Source organism: Polyodon spathula, unplaced genomic scaffold (assembly GCF_017654505.1).
Source record: "Polyodon spathula isolate WHYD16114869_AA unplaced genomic scaffold, ASM1765450v1 scaffolds_3190, whole genome shotgun sequence".
Classification (NCBI taxonomy): domain Eukaryota; kingdom Metazoa; phylum Chordata; class Actinopteri; order Acipenseriformes; family Polyodontidae; genus Polyodon; species Polyodon spathula.
Window position 1 is genome coordinate 314 of NW_024474654.1, and position 9,981 is coordinate 10,294.

At 40.0% G+C, this 9,981-nt stretch overlaps 1 protein-coding gene across 1 annotated transcript; it reads right to left on the minus strand.

The window, feature by feature from the left end:
• Positions 1-535: 535 nt before the first annotated feature.
• LOC121311357 (lectin-like) lies at positions 536-8,500 on the minus strand. The gene is made up of 5 exons (XM_041243931.1): positions 8,405-8,500; positions 4,292-4,364; positions 3,143-3,279; positions 2,292-2,426; positions 536-676 (listed from the first exon to the last, which is right to left on the minus strand). Exons 2-5 carry the CDS (start codon positions 4,350-4,352, stop codon positions 551-553), a joined length of 459 nt encoding a protein of 152 aa, XP_041099865.1. The 5' UTR covers positions 4,353-4,364; positions 8,405-8,500; the 3' UTR covers positions 536-550.
• Between the last annotated feature and the right edge of the window lie 1,481 nt (positions 8,501-9,981).

Sequence of the window (9,981 nt, forward strand, 5' to 3'; positions counted from 1 at the left end):
AGTGTATAACAATCTTTTTATATACATATCTAATATGTTGTGAAGACAATGTTGACCTGCCTTTGAAACGATGTAACAAGGCAGTCTGATTTAAAATTCCTTTGTCTGAAATAATGTGTTTGCTCATCTGTATCTAATGGAGGCCAATTAATGGTCTATTTAAGAGAAGCTTGCTCTAACACTATCTCATATGTTGATGAAGATCTATTGTCTTGATCACTGATTTTACCTGATGGCATGGTGTTTTTAAACTAAAGAAAAGATGTGGAGCTTCAGAAGTGTACTTGTTTGGAATAAATCGTGCCCTGCACCTTTTTGATTAATGGATGTGTGTATAAACTTCCGATTTGCTGAATTGGGCCACGTGTATCAAAGAACCACTTTCAATACCCTTGGGTTGTTCTAAAGAAGAATTTAGAACGGTCTTTCATTGTGGGTCCTATATATGAGACAAGTCAAAGAAACTTTCTAACAAAAGGTTCTAACACAATTCTTTGTTGTAAGTCTCAAGTGTTGTGAAGAAACACATGTTTGAAATGCTGATAAACCATTAAAAAGATATATTACCTGGAAAGTTAAATTGCAGACAATTTTCGATTCCAAAATTATTTGGTTCTCCCTTGTTCCAATTGTTGTAGTCCCATTTAGATCCATCGGTCCAATACCATGACCCCTCCTGTAGAGGTGAAAGGTAGAAAACAAATTGTTGATCTAATAAGACCGTAAGAAATGTATGAATGAGAGGAGGCCATTCAGCCCATCAGCTCTCATCTGGTTTCTGGTGGCAGAATGATCTCAAAACTTTCTCAAGTGAAAGGATCCCAATGATTCAGCATCAACATGGCTAGATAACCCATCCCATACCCTCAACACTCCTTGTGTGTAGAAGTGTCTCCTACCCCCTGTCCTAAGTCTGTCTTCATTTCATTTCAACTGTATCCATCTACCCTGGTTTCTGTACTGCACTTAGTATTGGTTCAGGTTCAATATATCAAATCGTTAAGATTATAACGACTTCCTTGGTGCCAAACATTTGCTTTGTTGACAAAACCAAAATATTTGTAGATCAGAGATCTAGCAGTAGTATTCATTACTATTCATGTCTTGTGAATGTTTTCCTTTCTTCATCAGTGTCCTGGGAGACAGTAAGCAAGGCTAGATGATCTCCTCCGACAATTTACCATCTTGTCATTCTCTGAAACCTTTGACAAAATGGCAGAATTAAAAATGCCTTACTAAGATGGGATATTTTCCATCTGTTCATTTTGGATTTATTTCAATTTACATGTTCCTTTTTTTTGGTTTGATTTTGCAAATGCATAACCCCTGAATACTTTTGGATTAGAAATAAAATCCCCCAAAAGATCCATATTTTATTAATTTGAGAAGACAACATGTGGCTGCGTGCATCCACACTGAAATGTGCATTTTGTTCTGTATAGTTGCGTCACAAGGACAGTAGAGTGGCGACGTCAGAACAAGGAAATAATACAGAGACGACTTCTGATATGATGAATGCACTGCTCTGCGTTTATTTAAACAGAAATAAAAGGTTTGAACAGAAAACACTACACCAAAACAGGACACGGCACTTGCGGCCAAAATAGAAAGGTAAACAAAACTGACAACACTAAACAAGACAGTGGACGAACATTAAACACACAAGTAGTGTTCTGGCCCTCCAGCACTCGTAGCAATTGTAAATATTAGTCTCTCACCCATTCTCCATTTTCCTAGCACACAACCCAGAGTGAGTGACAACATGCTGCTGTTATGGAGTTGTACAGAGACTCAATTGCTAATCATTCCTATTGGAGTCTCGGTACAACTGCACGTGAATTTATTTAGTGCAATTCCCCATGCTCACATATTACATTTTACCTGCACGTGAAGTGCTGTGCAATCCTCGTACCTAAATACAAATACGCATTTTAAACACTCATGCTCGTAACCCATATTATACAACATATAATACAAAAATATGCACAGGGGCGGGCTCAATGCCACAAGTTCCCAGTACTGTTTATAGATGTTCATTGATTCAAGTATTCAATGTATTTCTTTCAATCAGCACAATGAGAAAAGTAGAATTTTATAGTGCTGTGTTGCAGGGTGTAGGAAGTGAACACACCAGGCATTGTTCCCCTACTGGTGACCGAATACAAAAATAACAAACCCCCGTTCACACACTCATACACAGACCCACAACACGACAGAGGTAATCCACAACACATTAAACAAAGTGGATTTCTTTTTGGTAAGGGAAGCCATATAAAAAGAGGTAACTGTACCTTGAAGCAGTCAGAACCCCCGATCCAGGTATAACCATTTGAGGCGTCATTATTTCTGATCAGGTTCTGGATGGCCTGGTTGTCTTCGACACTGTGTATAGAGGCGAGGTTCCCTCCGAGACTGCGGCAGTACAACTGGAGGGAGCAATGAGAGACAGCTTGGACTAGGCAGACTGGGAGCACTGTGAAGCAGCATGTCGTCAATACACTGGGCACATCAGACAGCCTATTTCATTTAATGACCCTTCTGCAAGCAAAGCTCTTTCAAGTGCTGCTTTATATTTCTGAATTAAATACTATGAAAAATGAAACATCTAGATTTCATCTAAAGATCCTGCAGCAACTGTTTGGCTTTGATAGTCTCATATTTACGAGGAGCAGTTACCTAGAACCATTTTGGATTAATACCCTTGTATTGGGTATCCAGGAAAAAGCTCGTCTAATCTGAGTATTCGCCATGATAACGGGACTACCAGCTTCACCATGTGTGTGTTGAGAAGTGTTTTTCCACCCTTTGTGTCTCCTGAAGCTTTATGAACCAGATGTTCTATTATTTCGGGTATAACCAGGAAGGGGTGCTCATCGACCTCAGAGACAGTCATTGGTGGGCACAGTTGTTTAAAGCAATAATATTATATAAGTTCAATACAGGGTCATCTTTGCAGTTATTTTAAACCCATAACTCTGCATTTCCCACCTTGCCATGCCTAATTAAATTCTCAGTGCTAGTAATTTGTGACAAATTGAAGCATGGTGTTGATCATGCCTGCCCTTTGGCCAACACCATGATCAGGGGCCAATGAAACTGGAAGAGGTCCTCCTGGGTTTATGAATGATAGACATGATCATACCTCAGCATCAGCCCATGTCTTCCTGTCCCTTACATACTGGTAGCACTTGTTTTTGAAACTGCTCCAACCCTTCAGACAGGAACCATCACACATTGACGCTTCCCTCTTCACCACTTCTTCCTTCTTGTCACCCTGAGCTGTGAAGTACAAAACACCACAGACAGCAATGCACAGAGCGAGTGTTTGTGTAGCGGCGACAGGGGCTGCTCTTAACCACTTTGTTTCCTTTCACTAGTGTGTTTCCCAGTCAGTCTGACTCCAGGTTTCTACTTTATTCTGTACTAGAGCTCTTTTACATGCCTGGCAGCAAATGGCAGTTAAAACGGATAGAACCAGTGCTTGTGGAATTTCTTTTTGTAAGAAATATGCAGAGCAGTTATTTTAATACAGCTTTAATAACATACCATATTGGAGAAGAAATACTAACACTAAAATTAATAAACGCCAACCTAGTTTTTTTTTATATATATATAATTAATGAAGCTCAAAATGTATTTTAAAATGTCATCTACTTTCAGGCGAGAATAGCATTTATTCTTTTTTGCTCTGCTTTGAAACAAAACCCTGGACTTCTAGTTGGAGAATTAAACTGTCCTCAACCAAGGAAAAATGTTGTTCTTCATGCCAACTATGGGGAAATCATGGATAACAGATTCACACATAACAAGTGAAAGAGTAAAAGGGATTTAAACAAACAGGATTGTGTTATCCTGAAGCGGCAGCTGGAGAATTTAGCTTTCTGCAGCCCAAAAATGTCTTGCAGTTTAATTTAGCTCTGCATGTTTAAGCATCAACACACAATGAAACAGCAACTTTGATGGAATAGTAACACATGGACCCCGCAGGAAGACTGGCCTTACTGACTATCCCAAAAGAGATAGCTTGTATTGAACAGTGACAACAAATCCACTAACACACTGTAATGAATTGGCATCTCAGCCCGTTAAATTGAACGAAAAGGCAAGGGCAGGATACAAACCGCAAACCTTATGGTTCAATAACAAACGTCTTACCATATGCTGATGTCAGCACTATTAATTCACCAGCCACTAGGAGATTCATCACATGGTTCAGTGGTCAAAAAAATTTCACCCCATTTTAAACTCGGTAATACACTGGACAGGTTGTCGCATCATTTAAATAGCCTACCTGCAACCCTGCTGAGAGCCAGGGCAATGCAAACCACAAATGAGGCCGCTGTTGGAAACATGATGACAGGCTCCTGGAAGAGGAAAAGAGAAACCAGAAGCATCAAATCACTGCACAGCCTGGGGAGATCCAAAAAATAAGTAGTCATGTCTAAAGTTTACCATGGTTAGCCACTTAAACTCAATGAAAAACATTTCCACTAGAAGTCGAAGATTGAAAAGAAGGTTTATTTTAATTTAGTATTTTTCATTAAGCACAATTGCGTGAGTAATACTTATGGATGATTATCAGCTGTGTGTATTGGTTCACACCACTATGGGACTGTGGCAGGACGGCTTTGTGGTGACGTACCCAGACCAGGCAGCGACAGACACATTGAAATTAATTAAGTTATCCAAACTGTGTTGGGGTGTGCTGAATTGTGAGGTTGATGAAAGTTTTGTGTTAAGTAGATGGCTCCAGGCCTACAGGATCGTATAAATTGGCAATCAGTGTCTTAGTACGCCACCTGTTCTAAGGGCCACATGACCAAGGACAGTCTGAGCTGTGGGTGTCCAAGCGAGGACAGGTGGAGCAAAGACTCCTATAGGCTACCAGAGGTCTCATCCCCACCTTGACACCCAATGTCTGGATCCCCTGGACAAAGTGTGCTCAATCTTTCTCCTGTCCTAGAATGAACACTGGTAAGTACTTGCTTCAGATACCACTAATAACTGCATCTCCCCCTGTACTGCCTGCTACAAACTAAATTTTCCTTCCTAAATTACCGTTCTCAGACTAACAAATCTCTGCTTTTCAATGACCTTGTAAGGAAAGACGGCAAAGAAAGCTGTGGAAGATGCTAAGGCTGCCCTTCGAATCGGAGATATTATGGGGCAAGTTCAGCATGGAAAAGGAGGTTTTGGTCTCAGTTCAGCTCCTCCTACATGGCACAAGGCAACCCCAGCTCAACGGAGGAAGCTGGTAGTCAATGAGGTGCAAAAGCAGGAGGAGAGGATCAGGTGTGTAAAGGCCATTTCCCAGGCCAAGCAGGGAGAATGGATGAGATGGGAGAGTGTGGAACAACGCAAGATTGGCTGGCAAGACCTATGGACAATGGAACAGAGCAGGATTAGTTTCCTCATCAGATCAGCATATGATGTTCTCCCATCACCACAGAACCTATACCTCTGGGTGGGTGAGGATCCCTCATGTCCTTTGTGTTCATCAGCTGCAACATTAAAGGCACATTTTGACAGGATGCAAGGTGGGTCTTAGCCAAGGACTGTTCACTTGGCACCATGACCAGGTGCTGCGATGTTTGGCCTTAGCATTGGAAGATAAGGTGTTAAAACCAAACCTCGCCCAGGACAACTGGAAGCTGCTACAGACTAGAAGATGCTGGCAGATGTTGGTCAACGGCTTATTTTTCCACCTGAGATTGCCACCACTAACCTTCGACCAGACATTGTCTTGTGGTCTGGATCAGCACGCCTTGTTCATCTGGTAGAGTTAACAGTGCCATGGGAGGATGCTGTGGATGAGGCGTATGAGAGGAAGAAACTTTGGTATGCTCAACTAGCTGCTGAAGCGGAACAGCGAGGATGGAGTTTACCCAGTGGAGGTGGGTTGTCGAGGATTTGTGGCACACTCTACAACCCGGTTTCTCAGAGATGTCGGGTTCAGTGGCCAAGAGTTGCGTCGCACAGTGAAGAACTTATCTGAAGCAGCAGAAAGGAGCAGCAACTGGCTGTGGTTGAGATGGAAAGATTCTGGATGGGGATCTCAAGCACAATAGAAAGAAAGCAATGCTGATGTACAGGTAAGTAAGCTGGGCTGAGCTGAGTGAGGGGTGGAGGGGGGTGATGCTGTGATGCCAGAATCACTGTTGAGCCCTCTTGAGGTGTCGTGGGCTAGTCAACGAAACACCAAGGATGGAAGGTGCCCACTTGAAGACCCCAGAGATGTACCCTACTTAGCTCAATCCAGACGGTTGTCATGCTGATGCACTGGGGAGACCGCACTGTGGTTGATCCCCAGAGCCAGCATCGCAGCCATTGTGTGTGCTGATGCGCTGGGGAGGCAAAATGAGCTGATCCCTGGAGCCAGCATTACACTTCAGCAATCAACACCAGACAGAAGGATATCTACATCATCAGATTGAAAACGCAAATGGAATGAGATGCAGATGGATCACATTAGTTTACTGCAAAGCTGCGTCTTAGTTGGTGCTTATCTTGGCAAGAGCAGAGTTCAAATCAGCATGAAGTTTTAACATCTGCTCTCATGTAATGGAAATCATAACTAATACTAATCCTTATCTTCTGTCTAGCAGGAACCAGGCACTCTGTAAATAAGCACTCGCTACATGCATCCACCCCAAATGGCTATTCGCTCTTTGACAAACCACGCCTCACTGGTAGAGGAGAAGGCACTGCTGTTATTGCTACTCTGTGCTTGCCGCCTCAACTCTCTATGCCATCCTTCTCTTCATTTGAGCATCTTGTTTTCAAGCTCCCCTCTCCCATGTCCCTCACCCTTGCTGTTATCTATCAACCAAAGAATAGCTTATTGCAGAGTTCTAGCAAGTTTAAAAAAAAAAAATGTCCTTGATATCTATGTAATTTGTCAACAGCATAGGATATGGGATGGGTTTTGTGTTTTTATATATATGTAGGCTTTGTTTATTTTATTCACGTTGTGCTCACAGGGCCAGCAGAGGTACATCTCAGTAGTGCGGCACAAATACAAAGAGAGGCATTTACTAAAATGAAAAAATAATTATACAAGTGCTTCTAAAAATTACCCATTAGGCTTATATATATATATATATATATATATATATATATATATATATATATATATATATATATATATATATATATATATATATATATATACAGTTCTATTGATTTTATAGTATTACTATGCAGGACGGCAGCTATAAGATTGTTACCTTTATTAAATATGCATGGCTGAATCTACCGGTTAATCAACTAATGCCCAAAAATTAACCAATCAAAAAATTTGAACCGAGTGACGGCACTAATTTCAGTATACACTCTGGTGCGTACATGTTTGTTTTTTTTACTTCTTTGTAGTTAAGTCTTTGCGATGTCAAATCGTTATTTGCTTATTTACGGTTTCTTTGTTTAGAAAGTACTAACCAGTGCTGTCAGTAGACATCATAAGGTAATATAAAGAGTGCATGTGTATGTAGATATGATCTAAACACTGACACCTAGTATTTAAACAATCATAAAGAATGTACCAAAAGCACGTCGCTAGTAGTGACCAGAATTGCACACAGTACTCTTAAGCGTGGTCTCACCAGGGCATTGGACAACCCCGTCATAACATCCTATCCTTTGATTTGTACTCTACATTGTTAAATACATACCCAAGTGTCACAAAGACGGCTGGAGTGGGTGACGTCGTAGACCAGAAACCAGGAAATAAACGACAGAGAGGTGGAGTTGGGTGGAGCTGAGCGAATGGTCTCGCTCAGCATTTAATGAATTAACAGAACAGTAAATAAAAAGGTTGTAACAAACAAAAACACAGAACACGGCACATTCGCCAAAACAAAAGAGACACACAAAACGGACTACACAGACAAACACGGTGAGCTTCCATTTTACTTATTATCCTCATTATTCTTATTACCCCCGTCTCCAATCCCGTTCCCCACTCACCGAACACACAACACCGAGTGAGTGAAACATGCTGCTTTTATGCAGCTGTACCGAGACTCGATTGCTAATCAATCATTCAATTGGAGTCGCGGTACAACTGCACGTGAATTAATAAAGTGCAATTCCTCGTGCTCACATATTATTACTTTTTACTTGCACGTGAAGTGCTATGCAGTCCTCGTGCCTAAATACAAATACACATTTTAAACACTCGTGTTACACAGACCCGTTTATATCCTGTGTACCAATGACTATACACCAACATTAACACACTAACACAAAATACACACAGGGGCGGGCACTTTGCCACACCAAGCATTCTGGTTTTCCTTTTTAATTACTTCATCTCGAAATATAGCACTGAAGCATCACTATTGTAGCGCCACAGCAATCAAAGAATGAAGTGAACAGAGAGATGGAGAGATGCGAGCGCTCTTACCTGTAGAAAGTGCAGATTGCTTCCTTCTCTTCAAGATGATGTGTTTGACGGAGTGCACAGCTCATTTATATTGTCGACTGTGTCTAGAGCTGACGTGATCCTGTAAACATTGTGGCTGGTGGTGTTTGCACAAAGGAGTCTGGGTTCAACATCCTTGTTATCATTTTACTTTCTATTTCACTGTTATTTAAAGGTTTGGAGCATTGGGACAAAACATTGTCATGGCATTTTAATACAGAGTACACAATTATGTTTTCAATAATTTTCACACACTTGAATCGTGCGATAGCCTTTATAAAAGTTTTCCATAGCATTGAAGCATAGTGAAAACATGTGTCCTCTGGTCCTGGTTTCCGTGCAGCGCTTCAAGTATCCACTAGGGTCAATTTCAACTTATTTTATAAGAACATAAGAACATATGTTATATAACGTAAACTTATTTTATTTATGTATCACCTTTCATACCATAGTATCTCAAAGCGCTTTACATTTCGGTTAATACAGAACAAAAGTATGCAGTATAAACAAGTGGTAATAACAGTATATAATAATAATAATCAAATCTAAATAAAACAATTGAAGAAAACAAGAAATAAGAATGAACACAGAAATGAGCAAATAAAATCGATAAAACAATTACGTTTGTAAATCAGGTTAAAAAGGTTGAACTATACAACTCTAATCTTGACTTAAATATTGATCAGCGCAGCATCGGTAATAGAAAAGGGCAATGAGTTCCCAAATCTCTAGTTATTATAACTAAATGCACTTTCTCCACTCAGTTTCGATTTACCTTTAACACTTGAACCGCCGGGTGTATGTTACTACCTAGAACCGCCAGCAGCAGTCTTTTTGATGGGTACATTTTAAACAGCTGCGATAAAAATTAAAGACAAACTTTCAGATACAACTCGAAAGATGTATTCATTTACATCATACATTTGCATAGCAGAAACACTACTATTTAAAAGAAAAAAAAAAACGGTAAACATAAAAGGCCTTATTTTCAAAATTAGCACATATAACGCATAACTTCAAAAAATGAAACTATGTTAAACAAACATTTCAAAAGAAAAGTGTAAACAGGTGTAAACTGTTATATGCGCATGCAAAATTGTAAAAATGAAGAAATTTACATTACCGCATATAACAAATGACTTTTACTATAATAACTTACTATAATAAAATGAGCATTTGAAAAGAAAATGTGTTGTGAACAGCTGTAAATTGGTATACAGTATGTACATACAAAATTGTAAAAAGAAAATAATTGTTTATACAAAATAACAAAGAAAATAACTAAATGCCACTGTGTAAATTAAATGCGCATTCAGGAAAATACACTTCAAAGTAGCCCCCATATTCACACAATCCACACACATGTAACTCTATCAGCTTGTCATGTGCATTTACAATCTGGCAACTGGACACCGGTGACTGCTTCTGTAGCGTGGCGATTAGAACAATAACCAGAGAACAATATACAGTCAACACTCGGGTAACCGTTACAAAGATACACGTCAGTAGCGTTTTACATCAGGGCCTCATGGAGCACTGTGTTCTGCAATTTTGAATAC